Below are 26,460 nucleotides of genomic sequence, written 5' to 3'. Positions count from 1 at the left end.
AAAACAAATAATTATATTTTATGACCTGGTTGTTTAAAGGTAAGTAGACTGGCATTATATTTAAGTAGTTTTCTCAGGTTGTTTAAATTTTTTTTTTTATTATTATTAACTTGAGTATTTCTTATATACATTTGAGTGTTATTCCTTTCCGGTTTCGGGCAAACATCCCCCCCCCCTCCCCTTCCTTATGGGTGTTCCCCTCCCAACCCCCCCCCATTGCTGCCCTCTCCCCAACAGTCTAGTTCACTGGGGGTTCAGTCTTAGCAGGACCCAGGGCTTCCCCTTCCACTGGTGCTCTTACTAGGATATTCATTGCAACCCTACGAGGTCAGAGTCCAGGGTCAGTCCATGTATAGTCTTTGGGTAGTGGCTTAGTCCTGGAAGCTCTGGTTGGTTGGCATTTGCTGTACATATGGGGTCTTGAGCTCCTTCAAGCTCTTCCAGTTCTTTCTCTGATTCCTTCAACAGGGGTCCTGTTCTCAGTTCAGTGGTTTCCTGCTGGCATACGCCTCTGTATTTGCTGTATTCTGGCTGTGTCTCTCAGGAGCGATCTGCATTCACATTTTGATCATCCGTCTTGAGTTTCATTTGTTCTAGGCATCTAGGGTAATTCAAGCATTTGGGCTAATAGCCACTTATCAATGAGTACATACCATGTATGTCTTTCTGTGATTGGGTTAGCTCACTCAGGATGATAGTTTCCAGTTCAACCATTTGCCCTCACAATTTCACAAAGTCATTGTTTTTGATGGCTGAGTAATATTCCATTGTGTAGATGTACCACATTTTCTGTATCCATTCCTCTGTTGAAGGGCATCTGGGTTCTTTCCAGCTTCTGGCTATTATGAATAAAGGCTGCGATGAACATAGTGGAGCACGTGTCTTTTTTATATGTTGGGGCATCTTTTGGGTATATGCCCAAGAGAGGTATAGCTGGATCCTCAGGCAGTTCAATGTCCAATTTTCTGAGGAACCTCCAGACTGATTTCCAGAATGGTTGTAGCAGTCTGCAACCCCACCAACAATGGAGGAGTGTTCCCCTTTCTCCACATCCTCGCCAGCATTTGCTGTCACCTGAGTTTTTGATCTTAGCCATTCTCACTGGTGTGAGGTGAAATCTCAGGGTTGTTTTGATTTGCATTTCCCTTATGACTAACGATGTTGAACATTTTTCTAGGTGTTTCTCAGCCATTGGCATTCCTCAGCTGTGAATTCTCTGTTTAGCTCTGAACCCCATTTTTAATAGGGTTATTTGTCTCCCTGCTGTCTAACTTCTTCAGTTCTTTGTATATTTTGGATATAAGCCCTCTATCTGTTGTAGGATTGGTAAAGATCTTTTCCCAATCTGTTGGTTGCCGTTTTGTCCTAACCACAGTGTCCTTTGCCTTACAGAAGCTTTGCAGTTTTATGAGATCCCATTTGTCGATTCTTGATCTTAGAGCATAAGCCATGGGTGTTTTGTTCAGGAATTTTTTTCCAGTGCCCATGTGTTCCAAATGCTTCCCTAGTTTTTCTTCTATTAGTTTGAGTGTATCTGGTTTGATGTGGAGGTCCTTGATCCACTTGGACTTAAGCTTTGTACAGGGTGATAAGCATGGATCGATCTGCATTCTTCTACATGTTGACCTCCAGTTGAACCAGCACCATTTGCTGAAAATGCTATCTTTTTCCATTGGATGGTTTTGGCTCCTTTGTCAAAAATCAAGTGCCCATAGGTGTGTGGGTTCATTTCTGGGTCTTCAATTCGGTTCCATTGGTCTATCTGTCTGTCTCTGTACCAATACCATGCAGTTTTTATCACTATTGCTCTGTAATACTGCTTGAGATCTGGGATAGTGATTCCCCCTGAAGTCCTTTTATTGTTGAGGATAGTTTTAGCTATCCTGGGTTTTTTGTTATTCCAGATGAATTTGCAGATTGTTCTGTCTAACTCTTTGAAGAATTGGATTGGTATTTTGATGGGGATTGCATTGAATCTGTAGATCGCTTTTGGTAAAATGGCCATTTTTACTATATTAATCCTGCCAATCCATGAGCATGGGAGATCTTTCCATCTTCTGAGATCTTCTTCAATTTCTTTCTTCAGAGTCTTGAAGTACCTATTATACAGATCTTTCCCTTGCTTGGTTAAAGTCACACGAGGTACTTTAAATTATTTGGATCTATTATGAAGGTGTCATTTCCTAATTTCTTTCTCGGCCTGTTTCTCTTTTGTGTAGAGGAAGGCTACTGATTTATTTGAGTTAATTTTATACCCAGCTACTTTGCTGAAGTTGTCTATCAGCTTTAGTAGTTCTCTGGTGGAACTTTTGGGATCACTTAAATATACTATCATATCATCTGCAAATAGTGATATTTTGACTTCTTCTTTTCCGATCTGTATCCCCTTGACCTCCTTTTGTTGTCTGATTGCTCTGGCTAGAACTTCAAGAACTATACTGAATAAGTAGGGAGCGAGTGGGCAGCTTTGTCTAGTCCCTGATTTTAGTGGGATTGCTTCAAGTTTCTCTCCATTTAGTTTAATGTTAGCAACTGGTTTGCTGTATATAGCTTTTACTATGTTTAGGTATGGGCCTTGAATTCCTATTCTTTCCAGGACTTTTATCATGATGGGGTGTTGAATTTTATCAAATGCTTTCTCAGCATCTAATGAAATGATCATGTGGTTTTGTTCTTTCAGTTTGTTTATATAATGGATCACGTTGATGGTTTTCCGTATATTAAACCATCCCTGCATGCCTGGGATGAAGCCTACTTGATCATGGTGAATGATTGTTTTGATGTGCTCGTGGATTCGGTTTGCCAGAATTTTATTGAGTATTTTTGCATCGATATTCATAAGGGAAATTGGTCTGAAGTTCTCTTTCTTTGTTGGGTCTTTGTGTGGTTTAGGTATAAGAGTAATTGTGGCTTCATAGAAGGAATTCGGTGGTGCTCCATCTGTTTCAATTTTGTGGAATAGTTTGGATAATATTGGTACGAGGTCTTCTATGAAGGTCTGATAGAATTCTGCACTAAACCCGTCTGGACCTGGGCTCTTTTTGGTTGGGAGACCTTTAATGACTTCTTCTATTTCCTTAGGAGTTATGGGGTTGTTTAACTGGTTTATCTGTTCCTGATTTAACTTCGGTACCTGGTATCTGTCTAGGAAATTGTCCATTTCCTGCAGATTTTCAAGTTTTATTGAATATAGGCTTTTATAGTAAGATCTGATGATTTTTTGAATTTCCTCTGAATCTGTAGTTATGTCTCCCTTTTCATTTCTGATTTTGTTAATTTGGACACACTCTCTGTGTCCTCTCGTTAGTCTGGCTAAGGGTTTATCTATCTTGTTGATTTTCTCAAAGAACCAACTTTTGGTTCTGTTGATTCTTTCTATGGTCCTTTTTGTTTCTACTTGGTTGATTTCAGCTCTGAGTTTGATTATTTCCTGCCTTCTACTCCTCCTGGGTGTATTTGCTTCTTTTTGTTCTAGAGCTTTTAGGTGTGCTGTCAAGCTGCTGACATATGCTCTTTCCTGTTTCTTTCTGCAGGCACTCAGCGCTATGAGTCTTCCTCTTAGCACAGCTTTCATTGTGTTCCATAAGTTTGGGTATGTTGTATCTTCATTTTCATTAAATTCTAAAAAGTCTTTAATTTCTTTCTTTATTTCTTCCTTGACCAGGTTATCATTGAGTAGAGCATTGTTCAATTTCCACGTATATGTGGGCATTCTTCCCTTATTGTTATTGAAGACCAGTTTTAGGCCGTGGTGGTCTGATAGCACGCATGGGATTATTTCTATCTTTCTGTACCTGTTGAGGCCCATTTTTTGACCAATTATATGGTCAATTTTGGAGAAAGTACCATGAGGAGCTGAGAAGAAGGTATATCCTTTTGCTTTAGGATAGAATGTTCTATAAATATCTGTTAAGTCCATTTGGCTCATGACTTCTCTTAGTCTGTCTACGTCTCTGTTTAATTTCTGTTTCCATGATCTGTCCATTGATGAGAGTGGGGTGTTGAAATCTCCTACTATTATTGTGTGAGGTGTAATGTGTGTTTTGAGCTTTAGTAAGGTTTCTTTTACGCATGTAGGTGCCCTTGTATTTGGGGCATAGATATTTAGGATTGAGAGTTCATCTTGGTGGATTTTTCCTTTGATGAATATGAAGTGTCCTTCCTTATCTTTTTTGATGACTTTTAGTTGAAAATTGATTTTATCTGACATTAGAATGGCTACTCCAGCTTGCTTCTTCCGACCATTTGCTTGGAAAGTTGTTTTCCAGCCTTTCACTCTGAGGTAGTGTCTGTCTTTGTCTCTGAGGTGTGTTTCCTGTAGGCAGCAGAATGCAGGGTCCTCGTTCGTATCAGTTTGTTAATCTATGTCTTTTTATTGGGGAGTTGAGGCCATTGATGTTGAGAGATATTAAGGAATAGTGATTATTGCTTCCTGTTGTATTCATATTTGGATGTGAGGTTATGTTTGTGTGCTTTTCTTCTCTTTGTTTTGTTGCCAAGACGATTAGTTTCTTGCTTCTTCTAGGGTATAGCTTGCCTCCTTATGTTGGGCTTTACCATTTATTATCCTTTGTAGTGCTGGATTTGTAGAAAGATATTGTGTAAATTTGGTTTTGTCATGGAATATCTTGGTTTCTCCATCTATGTTGATTGAGAGTTTTGCAGGATACAGTAACCTGGTCTGGCATTTGTGTTCTCTTAGGGTCTGTATGACATCAGTCCAGGATCTTCTGGCCTTCATAGTTTCTGGCGAAAAGTCTGGTGTGATTCTGATAGGTCTGCCTTTATATGTTACTTGACCTTTTCCCTTACTGCTTTTAATATTCTTTCTTTATTTTGTGCGTTTGGTGTTTTTGACTATTATGTGACGGGAGGTGTTTCTTTTCTGGTCCAATCTATTTGGAGTTCTGTAGGCTTCTTGTATGCCTATGGGTATCTTTTTTTTAGGTTGGGAAGTTTTCTTCTATGATTTTGTTGAAGATATTTACTGGTCCTTTGAGCTGGGAGTCTTCACTCTCTTCTATACCTATTATCCTTAGGTTTGATCTTCTCATTGAGTCCTGGATTTCCTGTATGTTTTTGGACCAGTAGCTTTTTCCTTTACATTATCTTTGACAGTTGAGTCAATGATTTCTATGGAATCTTCTGCTCCTGAGATTCTCTCTTCCATCTCTTGTATTCTGTTGGTGATGCTTGTATATCTACAGCTCCTTGTCTCTTCTTTTGGTTTTCTATATCCAGGGTTGTTTCCATGTGTTCTTTCTTGATTGCTTCTATTTCCATTTTTAATTCCTTCAACTGTTTGATTGTGTTTTCCTGGAATTCTTTCAGGGATTTTTGTGACTCCTCTCTATGGGCTTCTACTTGTTTATTTATGTTTTCCTGGAATTCTTTTAGGAATTTTGCGATTCCTCTCTGTAGGCTTCTACTTGTTTGTTTATGTTTTCCTGTGTTTCTCTAAGGGAGTTCTTCATGTCTTTCTTGAAGTCCTCCAACATCATGATCAAATATGATTTTGAGACTAGATCTTGCTTTTCTGGTGTGTTTGGATATTCTGTGTTTGCTTTGGTGGGAGAATTGGGCTCCGATGATGCCATGTAGTCTTGGTTTCTGTTGCTTGGGTTCCTGCGCTTGCCTCTCGCCATCAGATTATCTCTAGTGTTACTTTGTTCTGCTATTTCTGACAGTGGCTAGACTGTCTTATAAGCCTGTGTTTCAGGAGTGCTGTAGACCTGTTTTCCTGTTTTCTTTCAGCCAGTTATGGGGACAGAGTGTTCTGTTTTCGGGCGTGTAGTTTTTCTTCTCTACAGGTCTTCAGCTGTTCCTGTGAGCCTGTGTCTTGAGTTCACCAGGCAAGTCGTTTGTAGCAGAAAAGTTTGTCTTACCTGTGGTCCCCAGGCTCAAGCTTGTTAGGTGGGGGTGTTGCCTCACAGGCTCTCCAAGGCCTCAGCAGCCAGGAAGATCTCGCCGCCCCTTCGGGAGGTTTGGTGCACCAGGGTTCAGATAGCTTTTGTTTTCCTCTGGGGTCAGTACTGTGTGCAGCGTGCAGTCTCTTCTGGTTTCCCAGGCGTGTCTGCTTCTCTGAAGGTTTAGCTCTCCCTCCCACGGGATTTGGGTGCAGAGAACTGTTTATCCGGTCGGTCCCTTCAGGTGTGGTGTCTCAGACACAGTGGACCTGCTGCTCCTGGGCCCTCCTCTACGGGTACCCAGAGGCCGTATACAGTTTCCTCCTGGGCCAGGGATGTGGGCAGGGGTGGGCAGCGTTGGTGGTCTCCTCCGCTCTGCTGCCTCAGGAGAGCCCGCCCGACCAGGCGGCAAGAACTCCCCTCCAGGGGGCCTGGGAGCAGAGAGCTGCTGAAGGCAGGGATCCTCCGCTGGTCCGGGAGTCTGGCCTGTTTAAATTTTTTAATGTTTATTTACTTTTTATTTTATGTGTATGGGTGGGGTTTTGTTCTTTTGCCTGCTATCTATGTCTTGTGTACCATATGCAGGCCTGGTGACCTCAGAGGTTAGAAGAGGGTTTCCAACCCCCTAGACAGAAGAGAGCATTCTATCACCAGTGACTGGAGAGCTGTAAGCTATCATGTTGGTGCTGGGGAAGAAAAATCTTGGTCTTCGGCACAGGCAGTCAGATCCATTTCTCTACCACTCCCAAGATCATTCTTCTTCCTCTGGTTTTAAAGCAAAGAAAAATATTTTTGTGAACACCCAAGATATTAATATTTTTCAACCGGACATTTGGGGTATGGATTCTATAGATACAAATACAGTTCTAGGTAATGTTTCCACTGAAGAACTGCCAGAATGTGGTGAGTGCTGGGTGAGGTTTGGTGACACCATCACAAACTGCATGCAGCATGGGAGGTTATTGCAACTAGCCAGAGCTATAGACGAGAGGTGTTGGAAAGCGGCCCCCTGGAGTGGCTTTCTGATAGCCTGTGGGGCTTTCTACCTTCTACCTGTGTGAGCATGTCTCATGGCACAGCTGGACTGCTGTGTCCTCTGTGACCATATCCATACTGCAGAGATCCTTCCATCTCTGAGATCCTAATGACTCACAGTAGTACTATGGTACCCTTGATCTCCCTCCCCGATTAAGGCAGTAGCTTTTTTGGATCCTGCTTGAATTCTCATAGATCATCCCTTTCAAGGCTTCACCTCTCCTACTGGGACTTAATAGAAGCTGTACATATTTGATTAAAAATATAAATACAATAAAGAACAAAATTAATCAAGGTTGTTGTTGACTTATTCTCTAACAAATTAACCTAGGGCTGGTTTTTACCAATATGAAGCATACTCAACTGATGACCACAACACATAGTCCCACAGAGAGGCAGAGAAAGCAGGGAAGAAGGGAGAGGCCGTCTCCCTAGGACCCTTGTAGTAATTCCAGTGCTCTGTGTAGACATAGTAATAGCCAGCAAATGTGAAGACTGCACGTTCCATCCCGAGGATGTCCCCTCCAACCACAGAAAATACTTTAGTCAAATATTTAACAAATTAACCATTAAATAACATTATTTAATGTTTTGACCTCTCTTCATCCTGGGACCACACATTAGCCCTGTGAAAGTAGACTAAGTCTAGTCTGAAGTCGGTTGTAATAGTCTATTTTTGTTTCTTTCTAAGATGGCTTATAAGTCATGTAAGTACTGGTTTTTCAAAAATCCAAGATGCATAAACAGTTTTAACTAGCCAGGCAAGGTTGGCACAGGCCTTTGATCCCAGCACTTAGGAAGCAGAGGCAGGCAGATTCTTGTGAATTTGTGGCTAGCCTTTCTATAGAGGGGGGGTTCCAGAATAACCAGAGCTGCACAGGGAAACCTTATTTCAAAGAGAAAAATCAAAACCCAAAACCAAAACAGCAAGAACAAAAAGTTTTAACCATTTCAAATAACCTACAAAGTATCAATGATTGGTTTCAGGACACTTGTGTTTCCAGCCCACATCCTGCCTCAGCCCTCCTCAAGGCCTAAATATCATATATTGCTCCTTTCTTCTTCCAGGGTCTGGACTTCGCTGGCTTCACAGCACACATGTTCCTGGGAATTTGCCTTGTTCTCCTGGTTTCCTTTCCCCTCCTCAGACTCCTGTATTGGAACAAAAAGCTTTATAACAAGGAGCCTAGTGAGATCGTCGGTGGGTACGAGAATCTTCCCAGGTTGTAGATTCTTCACTGTAGGATTCTTCCTTAAAACCAAGGGAAGTTCTCATAAGCAGAAGGGGGGTATTCTCCCACAGGATTATCAGGGAGGTATTAATTTGTTCCTGGGATGCCGCATGCTTAGGGGCATTGACTGTCTACAGCCACCTTCAAGCTGTCCAGTCAGCTGCTCTCTGGTTACTTCAGTCTGGGTCTGCCAAGGAGCTATAAAGGGTTGCTTGCTTTAATCTGCCTCGACCTTTTCCTTATATAGTTTTTATTTTCCATCTATAAAACAGAGGTTAAATGTGTGTCTCATAAAATAGCTTAATATCTTAGGAAGCAATGGATGGAAAATGTCTCTCTCCTTTTCACCATCACAAGGTGTCTGAATTCAGTGATGGGTGAAAGTGCTGTTTGTTCCTTTCTGGCCAGGATTTCACCAGCTGATTAATTTCATTTGCCACACACTGGAGCTCCCTCTAAGCCCTGGGAGGAGGTGCTTTCCTACTGCCCATTCCTTAGCAGATCCTCCACTAGAGGGTGCCAAGCATGGCTGCACACCCATACTGCTGCTATTCCGGAGATCGCTTTCTGAAACCATTCCAAGACCAGGCAATTGGCTGAGTTCGTTTGTGTTGCTATCAAAGTACTCCACCCTTGCAAGCTAAAAGTGAGATGCTTATTTATAATAGCTTACTGTCCAGGAGACAGGACATCCAGGAACATGGCCCCAGCAACTTTGCTGTATCATAACAGGCCACATAGTTTGGAGAGGATAAGCCAGACACACTTGATTATAGCCAAAAAGTATCTGAGAAACCATGACAAACCATATTAAAACCACAGCAGTGATGTTTAGATTTTGGTTGAAAGCAGGGCCAATGAGAATGTTCTAGAGTTGTTGAGTCCTAGAGTTAAGACACTTGCAAGAACAAAATAATAATAATAATAATAATAATAATAATAATAATAATAACAATAATAATAACAACAAATAATTGACATGATAATAAATCAATAATAATAATAAAAATCAATTTTAAAAGATAATCACTTGAGAAAGGGCTTCGTTCTTCAGGAAGCGTTGAAATTGCCTCTTTTGCTTCCATGATGACTTTCAGAGTTCAGCTCTATCAGCTGGTTCTGTCATCGTAGCTCATGCTGTGAACAGTCTGTGTGGAATGTGGGTGTATATCGTTCATGTGTGATGGACAGAAGGGCATTTGCTGAGGGCTGAGGGTGGGAGAGACTCAGTACCCTTGGTACCTTACACTTATTTCTCTGCAGAGCTGAAGCATGAGATTCATGTCTGGCGTTTGACAGCCCAGCGCATCAGTCCAGCCAGCCGTGAGGAGACAGCTGTGCGTGGCTTGCTGCTGGAGAAAGTGCTTGCCCTGGAGCATTTGCTGGCTCAAAGGCTGCATACTTTCCACAGGTACCATAGGATCCTGCTTGGATTGATACCAGGGGCTCCTTACAGGTTGTGCTTAATGGTGGTATTGCTTGAGGAACATATCCCATTGCATTCAAATATCATAGGATACTCAAGAGCTTTTTGATTGCAATATTTGTTACACTTCTTCATTAGTTAATTTTCTATTGCTATAATTAAACACTGTAGCAAGAATCAGAAGGATGGGTTTATTTGGGCTTACACTTTGGCCTACTTACTTGCGATTGCTGTAATAAACATCATGCATGACTCGAGGCACGTTGAAGAGGATAGGGTTATTTCATCTTATAGCGTACATCACAGAAAGAAGTCAGGGTGGGAACACAAGACAGAAAATGAAACTGAGTCTATAGAAAAATGCTTACTGGCTTGCTTTCTACTGCTCACTCAGCGTTTTTTTAAATATAACCCAGGGGATACTACTCACAATATAGTAGGGATTTCCATATCAAGAATTAATCAGGAAAATACCCTGAAGTCTTGTCTAAAAGCAATTTGAAGAAGGCATGCTTTAAGGATTCCTCTTCCCAAATGGATCTAGTGTCAAGCTGACAGTCCAGACAGGAAGTCACTGAAAAGGCTGTGATAGGGATGCTGACATGTAGCTCTGCACAGCTGTTGACTTCTGGTGAGGGAAAGGACTCAGTTTTCATTACAGGGCTGCCCACTGGGCATTTGACCATTCTCCACTGAATATAAGGACAGTACAAATTTGACTTCATTTCCTCCTTCTCTTCCTTTTCTTTCTCTTCCTCTTTCCCTTCCTCCTCTTCTTTCTCCTTCTCTTCCTACTCCTTCTTTCCTCTTCCTCTTCTTTCTCTTCTCCCTCCTTCGTTTGTTTTGGGGGAGGTCACAAGGATGGGGAGTGGACCTGGAATGATTGGGAAATGAATGTGATTCATTAGGTAAAATTTCTAAATAATCAATAAAAATATTACATTAAAAAAACTAACCAGCATGATTGATCTGCCTTGTCAATTTGACATACAAAGGCATTGCTGACCATAACCTTTCCTTGCTAGTTTATGCCCAATATCCTATGTTACTATTACAACATAAAACATAGTGTAGGGTGCCTCCTTAGCGCAGTAGGCAGCGTGTCAGTCTCATAAAACATAGTATAACTTTAAAATCCTACAGTCTTCTAATATATATATATTTATTTATTTTTGAGGTTATAGCATAAATACATCATTTTCTCTTTTCTTTTCCTCCTCTAAACCCTCCCATGTACCCTTCCTCACTCTCTTTAAAATTCTTGGTTTTTTTTTTATTTAATTGTCACTACATACTGTCTTAGTCAGGATTTTTCTCTTGTGAACAGACAGCATGGTGCAGGAGGAGCTGAGAGTTCTACATCTTCATTTGAAGGCTGCTAGCAGAGTACTGGCCTCCAGGCAGCTAGGATGAGGGTCTTAAAGCCCTCACCCACAGTGACACACCTACTCCAAAAGGGCCACACCTCCAAATAGTGCCACTCCTTGGGCCAAGCATATATAAACTATCACACATGTATATGCATACAAATACCCAAATATAACTTAGTCTGTAAAATGTTAATTGTATGCATGCTTTCATGGATGACCATTTGGTATTGGGCAATCAATTGATTTGTGATTCCCTGGGAAAGACTGTTCTTTTTTCCCCCCCACTCCCAGCATTTCTTAGTTGCCTGTAGTTCTTTATGTAGGGCTGAGCCCTCATGCTCCCCTTTGTCCATTTTGGCATGCCTGCCACTGTTTAGCTCATAGTTAGGCAGTCATGTGGGTGAGACTCTATGGGTGTTTCTTCTAACATGACTGGAAGACACAATCTCACAGCAAACTCCCTGATCCTCTGACTCTTACAATCTTTCTATCCCTTCTTCCGCAATGTTCCCCTGACCCTTGGGTACAAGAGTTATTTTGTAGAGGCATCCACTGGGACTGGGCTCCATAACTCCTTGCATTTTGATTGATTGTGGTTCGCTACATGGTGACTGTCTATGCAAAGAGAGAATTCCTAGATGAAGATTGAGGATCACATTTATCTGTAATGTACGAAGAGAGAGGACAGCCTTGTCTTGTTCTTGATTTTAGCGGTATTGCTTTGAATTTCAGTCCATTTAATTAGGATCAGCTATAGTTGTGCTGTAAACCCTGCATCTCTGGGATGAAGCCTGCTTGATCATGACGTACAATCTTTTTGATGTGTTCTTGGATTCATTTCGCAAGTATTTTATTGAGTATATTTGCATCTTTGTTCATAAGGAAAATTGGTCTCTAATTCTCGTTCTTTGTTGGATCTTTATGTGGTTTCAGTATCAGGGTAACTGGATTCATCAAATAAATTTGGCGATGTTCCTTCTGTTTCTGTTTTGTGGAATAATTTGAGGAGTATTGGGCTTAACTCTTCTTTAAAAATCTAGTAGAGATTTTTAAATTTTTGTTTGTTTTTTGTTTGGGAAACTTTTAATGACTGCTCTTATTTCACCAGGTGTTATAGATCTATATGAATTGTTTATCTGATCTAGATTTAACTTTGGTAAGTGGTACTCATCAAGAAAATGATTCATTTCTCTTAGATTTTCCAAGTTACTGGAGTATAGGTTTTTAAAGTATGTCCTTATGATTCTGTGGACTTCTTCAATGTCTCTTTTCAGGTCCTTCTCATTTAGATTTCATTAATTTGGATATTCTCTCTGACTTTTAATTAGCTTGGATAAGGGTTGGTCTAGCTTGTTGATTTTATTAAAGAACTAATTCTATGTTTCATTGATTCCTTGTATTGTCCTTTTTGTTTCTATTTTATTGATTTCAGCCCTCAGTTTGATAATTTCTTGCAGTCTACTCCTCTTGGGTGCAATTACTTCTTTTTGTTCTAGATCTTTCAGGTGTCCTGTTAAGTTGATAGTATGAGATCTCTCTAGTTTTAGGCACTTAGTGCTATAACTGTTCTCCTTTTACCATACAGACTTCAACCGTAATAACAAAAACCTTTACCAGCTAAGTTATCTTGACAGCCCAGGTACGAAGGTTTTTAAAGGATTAACCCTATAAATTCAATAACCTAAATAATGACCACCATGCAGGCTCATGAGGCAAAGTAGGATGCATGCTACAAACCCCTCATAAAACCTAATGAGTGGACTGTGGTGTAAGCTGTTTTCTGTTGCTGTGATAAAAACACATAAATTACCAAAGATTTTATAAGGTGCAGAGAAAAAGGCATATTCTTTTGTGTTTTGGTGAAGTTTGCCATTTTAGTTCCTGTCTGCATTCCTAAAATTTTCATTTCCAGAGAACAGATTTCTGCGAGTTATCCTCTGACCTTACACACATATTGTGGCATATGCAATGCACTACCAAGTGAATTTAAATATTTCTAAACATTGAAGAAATATGATTATACTGAATATGTATACCTACATTTCTTGTTATTATTCTGTAAGCAATGCAGAATGACAGCTATTTACTTAGCATTTAATTATAGTTATGGTATATTATATTATATTATATTATATTATAGGAATATATATATATTATAGGAAGAGCTGTAACTAATATAAAGATTATTGAAAGTATGCGTAAGGATAAGAGTGTGCAGTACAGAAGATACCTTGCCATTTTATAAGACGCACTTGAGCACTTGTGGGTTCAGGTTTAGAACAATGCCTTGGCCCTAGTCATTCTCACACACCAGCATGTATTCTTTGTGACTTTTTTTTTACAATTGTTTTCACATCTTCTCCCAACTTTCAGGTCATTATTTTTGTTTTTTTTCTTTGAGAAGGTGAATAGCTTTCCTAATTTCCCTGGTCACCTTGATGGGTGTCCCCTCCCATACACGGCTGTGTCAGGAGCCACAGACATATCTAGGTTTCTGCAGCTGTCAATGTCACCTTGCTAATCTCATGAAGCAGCGAGCTTTCTGCAACAAAGAAATAATGAGTCTTTTTTCTCTTACAGACAAATTTCACAGGAAGACAAAAATTGGGAGACCAATATCCAAGAGCTACAAAGAAAGGTATCTTGTCTTCTTTTCTCAAGGGCTTCTGAATCATGGCTTGTAGAAAGGGTGATTAATTTTCCTTTAGGTTTTCTTATCATTTCTAGTTGTTACATGCTAATTATAGAACATTGTGAGGCATGGTGTGGTATCTGGATACAAATATACACAGAGCTCTGGTCATACCAGCCCATTAGCATTGTTTGCTATTTCTGTGTTTTGGTCCCTTCAAAATTCCCTTTTCTTTCTAGTATCTAAGATTGAGTTAATGATCGAAAAACATTGCTCTTTTTATTCCTGTAGCTTTAGATGAGATATAATTTATTTATATGTTAATGAGGAAAACCATTTTATAAGATAGAGAATTTTTTTCAGGAAATAAAAGCATATACAAATATACATACACCTACACCTATACATCCAAAAGATGCATTCCAGGTGTGCTGGAAAGGCATTGTCTTAGTTAGGTTTTTACTGCAGTGAACAGACACCATGACCAATGCAACTCTTATAAGGACAGCATTTAATTGGGGCTGACTTGCAGGTTCAGAGGTTCAGTCCATTATCATCAAGGCAGGAACATGGTGGCATCCAGGCAGGTAAGGTGCAGGAAGTGCTGAGAGGTCTACATCTTCATTTGAAGGCTGCAATCAGAATACTGGTTTCCAGGCAGCTAGGATGAGTGTCTTAAAGTCCATGCCCACAGTGACACACCTACTCCAACAAGGCCCTCTAATGGTGCCACTCCCTAGGCTGAGCATATACAAAGCATCACAGGTATGGTGGCTCCCCTTTGAGCCTGATTCTGCTCATGAGTTCTCCTGACCCACAGAGTAGACAGAGCATGAGTTCTCTAGGTGTAATGTAGGAAATGAAGTTTTAGGGACAGATGTGAGCTTGAGCTGGGTGTATTCTGTCATTATGAGTTTGACTTCTGGGAGGAGCTTTGCTTCTATTTTCTGTTCATTTTCTTGCTGTAATGAACTGCCTGTGGGGCCCAACACCTCTGAGGGACTCAGAGGAAACAGAATCCTCACTGCCTTGTGATTCTGAGAGTAATGAACATTCTGCAGGGATGTAGCATTCTTTGCGCTTCTTACAAAGCAACACATTTAATTGGGGCTGGCTTTACAGTTTCAGAGGCTGACCCATTATTGTCGTGGCAGGAAGCATGGCACCATGCAGGTGGGCATGGTGCTGGAGAAGGAGCTGAGAGTTCTACATCTTGATTCACAAGCTGCAGAAGTGGATGTCACACTAGGCATAGCTTGAGCATAGGAGACCTTAAAGACCACTCCAACTGTAACATGCTTCCTCCAATAAAGCCGTGCTTACTCCAACAAGGCCACATCTACTAATACTGCCACTCCCTATGGACCAACCATTCAAACACATGAGTCTATAGGGGGCCATTCCTATTCAGACTGCTTCAAATTGTATGTATGTATGTATGTATGTATGTATGTATGTATGTATGTATGTATGTATGTATTTATATATTTTATTGGTTATTTTACTTATTTACATTTTGACTGTTATCCCTGCTTCCCAGTTTCCCTTCCACAAACCTCCATCCCCTCCCCACCCCTACTTCTATGAGGGTGCTCCCAACCCACCCACCCACTCCTGCCTCACTGCCCTAGCATTCTCCTATGCTGGGGTTTCAGTCCTTCATAAGACCAAGGGCCTCCATTGATGCCAGACAAGGCCTCCTCCGCTACATATGCAGCTGGAGCCATGGGTCCCCCCATGTGTACTCTTTGTTTGGTGGTTTAGTCTCTGGGAGCTCTTGGGGTCTGGTTGTTAGATACTGTTGTTCTTCTTATGGGGTTGCAAAACCATTCAACTTTAGTTCTTCTCCTAATTCCTCCATTGGGGTTCTAATGCTCAGTCTGATGGTCAGACTGCAAGCATCTCCATCTGTATTGTTCAAGCTCTGGCAAAGCCTCTCAGGAGACAGCTGTATCAGGCTCTGGTCAGCAAGCACTTCTTGACATCAGCAATAGTGTCTGGGTTTGGTGGCTGCATATGGGATGGATCCCTAGGTGGGGAAGTCTCTGGATGGCCTTTCCTTCATTCTCTGCTCCACTCTTTGTCCTTGTATTTCCTTTAGAGAGGTTAATATTTTAAAGATGGGTGGCATGCCTAACCTCTGGATACGGTCTCCACAGATTCTCTTCCCCTTTGTTGTGTATTTCAGTTAATCTCATCCCAGTTGGGTCCTAGGAGCCTCTTGCTTTCCTGGCATCTGGGACTTTCTGGTGGCTACCCATAGTCCCCCATCCCCACTGCTATACACCTCTGTTCAATTTCCTGACCCTCTGTACATCTCGTCCGTCTCCTCCCGCACCCGTTCCTGACCCCCTTTTATGCCCCTCCCCCTCCAAAGTCCCTCCCTCCCTCTACCTCCCGTGATTATTTTGTTCACTCTCCATGTATTTGAAGAATGCCTTAAGCACGTTAAAGATTTGTGAGCTGGTATTGTCATGCTTGATAACCACGTCTTGTAATGACTCCTAGATACAGCATCATGATGAGCGCTGCTTACAGGGAGGGCAGTGGAACTCAAAGGCAGGGCACACAGGCAACTCAGGAAATGTGCGTGTCTTGAGGACCATGTCTCTGAATCTTATTTATTGTTTCCACAAAGTTTTTGCTAATATTGCATTGTGAGACAGTGGATACTCTCCTGCTGGGATAGTGAAAATTTATTGAGTTTCCACAAAGATTTTTAGTGGTATTTACCTTATTATCTTCTTTCAGGTTTAAAACGTTCTATTTTCTAAAAAGTATTTAAGTATTTACATCTCAAATGCTGAACCCCCCATCCCCCTAAGAGGATTCCTCCACTATCCCCTCTCCCCTTCCCCTCTGAGAGGGTGCCCCCTTCCCCCAGATATCCCTGTATTCTGGTGCATCAAGTCTCTGCAGGATTAAACATATCCTTTCCCACTAAGGCCAGACAAGGCAGTCCTCTGCTCTATATGTGCCAGGAGCCTCAGATCAGCCTGAGTATGCTCTCTGGTTGGTGGCTCAGGCTCTGGGAGCTCCTAGAGGTCTAGGTTAGTTGACACTGTTGGTCTTTCTGTGGGGTTTCCATCACCTTTAGGGTGTTCAATCCTTCCCCTAACTTGTCCACAGGGGTCCCTGCCCTCTGTCCTATGTTTGGCAGCTGTTACAGACTACAACCAAACATGTTCTATTTCTTAAAGAAAACACTTCTAGTGATTCAAGTCATATAGTACTGTGGACACACTTCAGGAATCAAGAAGACTGTACCAAGAAAATGAGATGTGTTTTTTCTCTCAAAGCACAGGATATCAGACAGGAGTCTGCTTGTCAAGTGCCTGACGGTGCTGGCATTTGTCATCTCCATGTTTTTTCTCAACTCCTTTGTCCCCGGCATTCATCTTGATCTTGGTAAGTCCAATATTTTGTTAACTTTTGTTGCTAGGTTTTACATTTGATGTTACAGTATGGATGAAGTTTCGAAGCCTATTCCCAGATGATAACTGTACCAAAGACTGCTGTGCAGAGATGGGCAGCCCTCAGCAGAAGGAAGAAAGGAAATCTTTGTTCGGAGGAAGAGAGAGTATAACTAAGCTGTCCATCTACAGCCCCCTCAGGACCCACTGTTAGAAGGATGTACAATTGGTACTGTCATGTCTGTCATGTTTGCTAACCATGTTTTAAAATGGTTCTTAGAAGAGCCTGAAAGTCACATTAGCAGAATTAGTTTTGCCTTCAGCGCAGGGTGATATCATAAGCAAAGGAGCAACTGTGAGGGGCCCTGGGAAATGGGGAGAGCTCCACTAAGTTAGGTGTCCTGCCTGGCTACAGATACTTTCTCCATGCGGGAAGCACCTTCTCCTACTTTATTCCTTTGGTCCTATCTCACTGTCAGCATGTTCTCTTTAGTGGTTAGCCTCTCCCCTTTTCCAGTTCGGTGTCAAGGTCCCATCTGTGCTCAGGGGAGAAACGTCTCTTTCAGTTTGGAACTCCTTGGACCCCCTCCTCTCCACAAACATCTCATACTTGTCCATAGGCTTCATGTTATTTCACGGTGATCTTTAAACAAAACAAAGCAAAATCTACTTGTAAAACCCACCTCCTATGAAAGTATAGACCAATGAGAAATAGAATTCTGATGCTGTGTCCAGTTTACCAGTAACCCAGTCTTGGCTCTGAGCAGACAGCTGTTCCTTTTCTACAACAGAGCTGATACTCCTGGAAATCTCTGGATCCCAAGGAAAGCAAAATGCAGTGTCAACAATGATATGGTTCTCAACTGTTCTAGTGGAGGTACAGCTAGAAATTGTTAAAGTGAGATTAGATTGATTCTACCCAGGCAGGTTATAATTTTAACATTATGAACTTTTAATCACCAAGAAGTTCAAGTCACCATTGTTAATTGAACAAATACAGTGAAACTGGTGTACACAAGTGAAGGCTTTCCATTAGGGAGTTCTTTTGTGTGCTCACAGATCAGTTAGTTTTACTTGTGCTTTAAAAGAGTACACAGGTACTTGAAAAGCTAACAATATATATGGCTTATACACAAATTTTGCTAACATTCTCCACTTGCCATTGTGTACAGAACAATAGTTTTACAACTTAAGGACATCTTTATATATATTAAAGAGCCTTGGTTGCTATTGGGGCAGCCCAGGATATTTTTTTCTTGAGATTATTACAATATTTCCCCCTTTGGACAAAGATGCCTGTGTCTCTAGGCCTGTGTTTTACCTGTGACTGAGGGAACTATTTCCTTTCTAATTTTAATGCTAGTGTTGGTCTTTTCCCCTTCAGTGTGTGAACAGATATCTTATCAGAGATCCTAGAATACACATTGCCCTTATCTGCTTCTTTATCTTGAAAGGTTAGGTCGGAGAGCAAAGCATGTCTCATTAGCATTTTAAAACAGAGTATTTAAGTGGGAATATCTTCATTGTATATAGTACTGGGTTTCAGAAAAATACTTTCTTGAAAATATGTAATATACTTTGAGTGTATTATACTGTATATGCTTGGGGAGACCCATCCCACTACTGTCTCCTGACCCTTTACTCCCTTGTCCCCTACAGTGTCTCTTCTACCTTCATGCCATATATGTTGTACACACACACACACACACACACACACACACACACACACACACACACAGAGTGATCTTATATAGAATCTAAAGACCAAGAATTACAGAAACACATATTTGTCTCTCTGAAATTGGCTTGATTCTTTTAATGTAGTGATATCCAGTTGTGTCCATTTCCCTGAAAATGCCATACTTGTGTGTGTGTGTGTGTGTGTGTGTGTGTTCCACATTTTCTCTTCCCATTTCCCTGTTGTTGGATTCCTAGCTGTTCCCATGACTTATCGGAAGTGCACAGAGCCATAATAGGCATTGATACAGAGTCTCTATGATGCATGGACTTGACCTTCCTGGAGCAAATACCTAGGAGTGGCATAGATGGCTTGTGTGCTTGACCTATTTTCAGTTTTTTTTTTTTGAGAAACTGCCATACTGATCTCCATTAATGGCTACCCTAATCCCTAATTGACAGTGTCTCAAGGCTTTGTTCACATTCTCATCAGCATTTATTGTCATGAGTTCTTAATGACCGCCATAATGACAGCGTGAGATGAAATCACATTGCAGTTTTCATTTGCATTTTTTTCTGGTGTTAAGTGAGGGTAAACATTTTTCATGGGTTTACTGACTATTTGTGTTTCATCTGTTGCCAATTCATTATATTAGTCTGGTGACTGGTTTATTCCTATTTAATTTCTGAAGTGTTGTTTATTCTCCGGGTTAGCTATCTGTCAGGTATATAGGGAGCAAAGGTGTTTTCCTATTCTGTAATGTAGGACCAGAAACCCTGAAACTGTTAGAGGGGAAAAATAGGAAGAACATTTCAGGATTAGTACCTGTATTTTTCAAAGGGTTATTTTTGTTATTTTTATGATGTGTATTAAGGATATGTTCATGTGAGTTCAGATGCCCACAGAGTCAGGAGATATCAGAGTTGGAGTTACAAGGGGTTGTAAGCCTTCTGATGAGGGTGTTGGGAATCAAATTAAGGTCCTTTGCCCAAGCTGTATATACTCTTAACCATGAACCTACCTTTCTAACCTAAAAATTTTTATTTTTTTATTTTTTAATTTAGAAGTTTTTCTCTCACACATTACACCTTGACCACAGTTTCCCCTCCCTCCACTCCTCTGATTTCCTCCCTCCTCAACCTAACCTTTCCTCCCAGATTCACCCCAACTCTGTTTCCTTTCAATTAAAGAGCAGTCCTCCCAGGAATATCCACCTAACATGGCATAACAAGTTATGCATGTCAGTACAGATACATGTCAGTACAGAATAAAATCATTGTTTGATAAAGTCTGCTTTGAATGTGGCCTGCTCATGAACTGAACATATACATATATGATGTAATACAGCACAGGTGACAGCCTATAAAAATGTGCATCATGGAATATGTGGTATCATACAACATGATGTCACATGATACTATGCATTTTGTAAATCAACAGCAACCAAATAATATAGGATTGGATTAAGTAGCACAAGATCTCAGGTAGTAGAATTTGTTTATATAGAACACAGTAGCTGTCTTGTAAAATGTGACATCATATGACACAAAGTAATGTCATCCAACTCTCCGTGCTTTAGTTAGGACTTTGATTGCTGTGATAAAATGTCCCAACCAAAAGCAACGTGAGGGAAGAAAGGGTTTATTTCACCTTACAGCCTGGAGCCCATCTCTCAGCAAAGTCAAGAATGGACCTGAATAATGTAGGAACTTGGAGGCAGGGACTGATGCAAAGGTCAGGGAGGAACGCTGGTTTGTGCCTCATGGCTTAGTCAGCCTGCTGTTTTACAATATTCATGACTATCTACTCAAAGATGGCACTACCCAGTGGGGGATGGGCCCACTCACATCAATCATCAATCAAGACAATGCTCTGTAAGCATTTTCTCAATTGTTCCTCTTTCAAAATGTCTCTAACTTGTCTCAAGTTGACATAAAAACTAGACAGCACACTATGTATTGTGCAAACCAAAAGTCAATATAAAATAGCATTCTATAACATCATGATATTACGTAATGTAATGTCATATAATATAAAGTGATGTCATAGCACATTACACATATCACGTAACAAAAGAAAGTATCAAATACAGAGCATCCATTATGTACTATGTCAATGTAATGTGACACAAAACACATTTTCTCATGTAAGGCAAAACAGTGTTGTGAAATGTGTATCATGTAATGAAATGTGACATCATTTGACACATCCCTTCTTTGAAGAACCAGAACCTAAGCCTAGCATTGACTCAGCATCTTTATCATTAAATCATCACAGAACAAATGACTTTTTCTCATGAAGTTGTATTTATTTTGATACCCATGGAGATTACACAACTCAAAAAAAAAAAAAAAAAGTCAAAGTGTAATCCTATAAACCCCTATGCTCTCCTTGGCTCTTTCCCCTTCCCATCAACAACAGATCAGTTTCCTTTTTGAGAATGTCATGTATGTGGAATCAAAAGATATGTGACCTTCTGAGATGAGCTTCTCCTGCACTGACATGGCATGGTTGTATCCTTCCATGTTTCAGATTATATCAGATTTGCTCCTTTGTTGCTCAGAGTCGTGGAGGAACCAGGTTTTTGTGTCATTAATTGGGGGTCAGCCCAACTGTGAATAGAGCTGGTCCAAATGGCAACAAACTTAAGGATTTGTGTGAATTTCAACTTTCATTCTTGGCTAATTACCCAGAAGTGAGACTGTTGGTCGTATGTGTATATACCATTTAATGCAAAAGAAATTGCCTGAGTTTCCAAAGAGGCTGTTGGTTTTGTATTCCCACATTATAGTCCCGTAGCCTAGCAGCACCAGGCAGCATGCTCTCCCTTCCTTAGGGCTAGCCTGATACACATGACATGTGTCTTGGTATCTTTCAGCATCTGCATTGGAACAATTTATTTGTTTGTCTCTGAGGGAGTATTTTTAGCCACAACTAAAGCAATCGACTTGATTTGTCTTTGGCAACAGAGAGGAGTGTGGGAATGATTATAGACTGCCAGCAGAGGTCAGGTGAGGACAGGCTTTGAGGGGTGCATCTGATAGAAGCTACTATCTGCCTGGGCAAACCTGAGTGCCCTTCAGTCACCTACATCCCCTGCACCCCACCCGTGTCCCGCAACTTCTCGACTAGTTTATAAAATTTGCTTTAGCCACACACAGAGGACAAACCGTTTTGATCTTCAGATTCTCACATGAAGTGCCTGATTGGTGCGGGCAGTGTTAACTTCCCAAACACTGAAGATGCCAGCCAGCAAGACAGGACCACATGCTACCACATGGCCATGATGGTTGAGGGCATACTTTTTAGAGGAAACAGTTCATTATAGCTGGACAGACATTCTTCAAACCTTCTAATAAATTTATTAATCCCTCTAGTGTCTGGTCAGTATAGTCATCTCATAGTATCCTCAGGAGACTGATTCTATAATTTCCTAGGGTTACAAAAATGTTTGACTGCTTAAGATCCTTAATTAAGATGGTGTATGTTTGCACATAGCCCAAGTATATTCCTCTCTGGGCTTTAACTTACCTCTAGATGACTTCTGTTCCTACTTCCATTTATTTCTCCTTCTCTTCTTCTTCTTTCTCCTCCTTATGCTGCTGCCACAGTACTTGGGATTGAACTTAGGACCTCACAATTGCAGGCGAGTTTTCTACCACTGAACTACATCTCCAGCTACTCCATTTAAAATTCTTAGTTTGAGACAAGTTCTCACCAAGCTACCCAGGCGAGCCTTAAACTCAGTGTAGTCCGCATCAGCTTTGAACCTTTCATTCTCCTGGCTCAGCCTCCCAATTATTGCTTTGCTAATAGCATTCCTCTCAAAGTACAAAAGTTTTCAATTGGGGGAAGCCCACTTTACCTCTTATGAATATTGAGACTTTGGTGTCACCTGTAGCTGACTATTGCCTCTGCAAAGGAAATGAGGATATATGGCTTTCTGTTTTGGATTTAGACTCTTAGCAATTCAGTTTCAGTCACCAATCTATTGCCTCTGTCTATTGCAAGAAGAGAGATGCTTTCTTCATAAGAAGCACAGAAATTATAAATGCAGTCTCCATGTGATAGAACTTTACTCTTATTTTTATTTGTTCTTGGATCAGGATCAGTGGTTTCTATGTTTTAGGAACTTGATCACTTCATGTGAGTTAAAAGAACGGAAGTTTTAACTAATTGTTATCTGAGTAGGTTAATCTGCATTTCATGTGGGTTAACAACACTGAACTTTATAGTTATCTGAATAGGTTAATCTACATTTATGGTCATTTCTGCATCAGTTACTCTTCTCATTATTGTGACAGAATATCTGACAGAAGCAATTGAATGGGTGAATGATTTCTATTGAGTCTCACTAAAAAGTTGTTACAGTTCTATGTCTGGGAGAGGCCAGGCACATATTGGCATTGTAATTGTGTGTATGTTTTTCTTTTTTTCTTTATTCTTCTCTCACATATTACATCACAATTTACCTTCTTTCTTATCCTTCCATTCTCTTTCCCCACTCCCACAATGCCTCTTTCCCAGATTCACTCCTTGATTTCCCTTCAGAAAGTAACAGGCCTCCCAGAGATAGCAACAAACATGGCAGAACAAGTGACAATAAGACTAGGCATAAATACTCATATGAAGACTGGACTAGGCAACCCAGTAGGAGGAAAAGGCTCCCCAAAGCAGGCAGAGTCAAAGACAGCCTCTGCTCCCACTGTTAGGAGTCCTACAAGATGACTAAGCTACACACTATAACATGTATGCAGAGGTCCCAGGTCAGACTTATTATACAGGCTCCCTGATCATTGCCTCAGTCTTTGTGAATCTACCGTACTTACTCTCCCTCTTCCATAGGATTCCATGAGCTCTGCCTAATGTTTGGCTGTGGGTCTCTGCATCTGTTCCTATCAGTTACTGGATGAATCGTCTCTGATGGTGACTATACTAGGCTCCAATCTAGGAGTATAGCAGAGTATCACTCTGAATCATTCCGCTGACTTTATTTTTGCCACTCATCTTTGGTTCTATTCTAGATCTGTGGGCTATCTAGACTTTGGTTCTTGGCCTTCCAGGTAGTGCCAAGCATGGGCTTTCTTTCATGGTGTGGGTCTCAAGTTGGACCAGTCACTGGTTGGTCATTTCCACAAGTTCTGTGCCACCTTTACCCCTGCACATCTTGTGGGCAGGACAAATTGTAGGTTGAAAGTTTTGTGGCTGAGTTGGTGTCCTATTTTTTTTCTCTCTTCCTTTTGATGGAGGGAAACTTCATAGCATGACTTGTTAATATCTCAGCAGACAAGGAAGGAGAGAGCTTCATTTAAAAGTAGAGTATCCTTGAAAGGTCCATGTTAGATAGGCTCCATACTCAAATGGTTCTATAAACTCCCCAAACACACTACCAACTGGTGACCAATTTTTTTAAACATGTGAGTTTATGGGGAAGATTTTGTATTCAAACCATAATATTTTAGCTAAATACTTGTCAATTTTGTTGATTATTTTCCAAAGAGCCAATTTTTGTTTCATTGATTATCTCCATTGTTTTGTATGCATTCTATTTCATTTATTTCCATTATAAGATTTACCATTTTCTTTCTTATGCTTACTGTGGGCTTACAATGCCATGTTTTAGTATTTTAACATCAGAGTTTTAGTGATTGCACTGAGACCTTTTGGAGCAGGCTGCCTTATGTCATCACTGCCTTATCTATGCTCAACAATGCTGCTCTACTGCGTTTCCATTTCTTCTCTTTCAAGGCATTTAACATTTTATTTTTTGAGTTTAAAAAATTATATTTAAAGATTTTATAGAACATGATGTTTCATTTACATATTTCTGTAGTTTCCAAATTTTCTTTCATCATTGATTTCTGAATTTTATTCTAGTTTAGATATGTAATTTAGCATGATTTCAATCCACATAGTTTATTGGTATTTGCTTATGGAATAATGTTTTAAAGAAATTTCCATAAGGGTGTTAGAAATTTTATATTTGACCCATGTGAAGGGTACAGATACCTGTTAACTCTAGTTTTCTCCTTTTCTGATCCAAGGTATCTCTGTCCTTGTTGATTTGTTGGCATTACTGAGATGAGGATATTGATGTTTCCAAAAACCATTCAGTTGTTTATTGAATTCTGTCATTTATGCTTTATGTATTTGGAAACTTTGTTGTTAGAGAACAACAATTGTTTATGAACTTGTAATGTTTTCTTGGTGGATTTTTCTCCTTTGCCAGCATATAAAATACTCTTCTGTACCAGTTTCTTTCATTTTGAGATCTTTTTTATCTGGAATCAACACAGCCAGTCCAATTTTATTTATTTACTTACTTTTATTTCAATCTACATTTAGTTTTACATCTCATAGAGTTGAGTTCATGCATAGTACATGCTAAGTAAGTGCTCTGTCATTGAGATGTATCTTTAGCCCCTGGGTTTTAAAAACAGTTGCTGAGGTACTCAGCCTGGCCTTAAACACTATTAAGCACAGGCTGGTTTTGAACTCATAGTTCTCCCACTTCAGCCTCCTTATAGGTAAACGCTATCACATGTATCTTATGGATTTTACATTAATTGTGGTTTATTCTATATGTCATTTTCCTTCTTTTTATTTTCCACTGACCTGAGCACAGGATGTATTCGAATCATTCATGTGCCAGTATCTGCCTTTGTTTGGAGTAATTAAATTTTTGTATTTAACATAATCTGAGATAACAGAATTTAATCACTACTGTGCTATTAATTTTTGTGAATGGTCTCTACAAACATCATGTCTAACAGAGTGTTGGTCTGAGGCAAGAAGGAAATCTGGTTAAACATGACCGAGTAGCCAATATTTGTTGTTAAGAGTCTGACACTAGGTAGTTTATTTCAGGCAAGCTTAAGCACAACACAATTAAGGAAAGAGTTTTCCAGTAATATTAAACTCAATCCTGTATATACAACAAAGCTTAAGACATGATTACATAGAAATTTGTAAAGTATAAATAACATCTTCCGTAGAGATAAGTTTTATAACTTAACTTGGGAAGTAGGCTCATGATAAGGGTCTGGGAGAGGATAACACTATAGATTGATTGAGATTAACATAAAAGTCTGGGGGTGCCAGGTGTGGTTTGGCCATGCAGCTAATGCAGAGGTCACCAGGCTATGAACCACAACTATTCCCAGCCTTCTGGGTAGAAAACGGAATACATTGCTTCTTTTGAAGAAACAACCTTGCCTGGTTAACATTCCTTGTTTCCTTAGTGCTTATTTATGAGCACAAGACCATTCTCCACTGTCTTGACTTTTATTTTTCCATCTGTTATTTTTGTGTTGATGCTTCCAAAACACTGTTTTAATTCCATATTACTCTTATTTTGTGAGTTGTTTTCTTAATTATTATTATGGTTATTACAAGGAACGTATTGACTTGTAACACTCTATTTGGATCAACACTATTTTGACTTTGATAGTCAAAAGAGCTTTTCTCTTTACAATTTTTCGTCTCTTTGTCTTTTGTGCTACTATTTGCTACAAAACTTTAATCTTTATATATCTTATGTTCAGTTTTATAATTATTACTTTAAGATGGCACACTTTAAATAACACGGAAGGTCAAAAAAGATTATATCTATATTGTTTTTATTTATTTAAATGTTCCCATGTGTTATTTATTCATGTGGTTGGGGTAACATTCCAAAATGATTTTCACTTAGGATTCAAGGGCTTCTTTTAGTATACCTTAGATGAAAGGTAGCCATGACTTTTCCTGGTTTTTGATAGGAATGCCA

General features: G+C 40.1%; 1 protein-coding gene across 2 annotated transcripts in view; it reads left to right on the top strand.

Annotated features, from left to right (window-relative positions):
* Oca2 (OCA2 melanosomal transmembrane protein) overlaps window positions 1-26,460 on the top strand; it is a 292,950-nt gene that overhangs the window by 90,280 nt on the left and 176,210 nt on the right. For both annotated transcript variants that reach the window (XM_032896002.1, XM_032896003.1), the window contains 4 exons: window positions 8,010-8,142; window positions 9,437-9,584; window positions 13,550-13,607; window positions 16,901-17,009. In XM_032896002.1, coding sequence (XP_032751893.1) covers window positions 8,010-8,142; window positions 9,437-9,584; window positions 13,550-13,607; window positions 16,901-17,009 — 448 coding nt within the window. The remainder of the gene's footprint in view (window positions 1-8,009; window positions 8,143-9,436; window positions 9,585-13,549; window positions 13,608-16,900; window positions 17,010-26,460) is intronic.

The sequence above is a fragment of the Rattus rattus genome, chromosome 2 (assembly GCF_011064425.1).
Source record: "Rattus rattus isolate New Zealand chromosome 2, Rrattus_CSIRO_v1, whole genome shotgun sequence".
In the NCBI taxonomy this organism is placed as follows: domain Eukaryota; kingdom Metazoa; phylum Chordata; class Mammalia; order Rodentia; family Muridae; genus Rattus; species Rattus rattus.
Note: the sequence above shows the minus strand (reverse complement) of the source record. Positions and strands in the feature narration are given on the sequence as shown.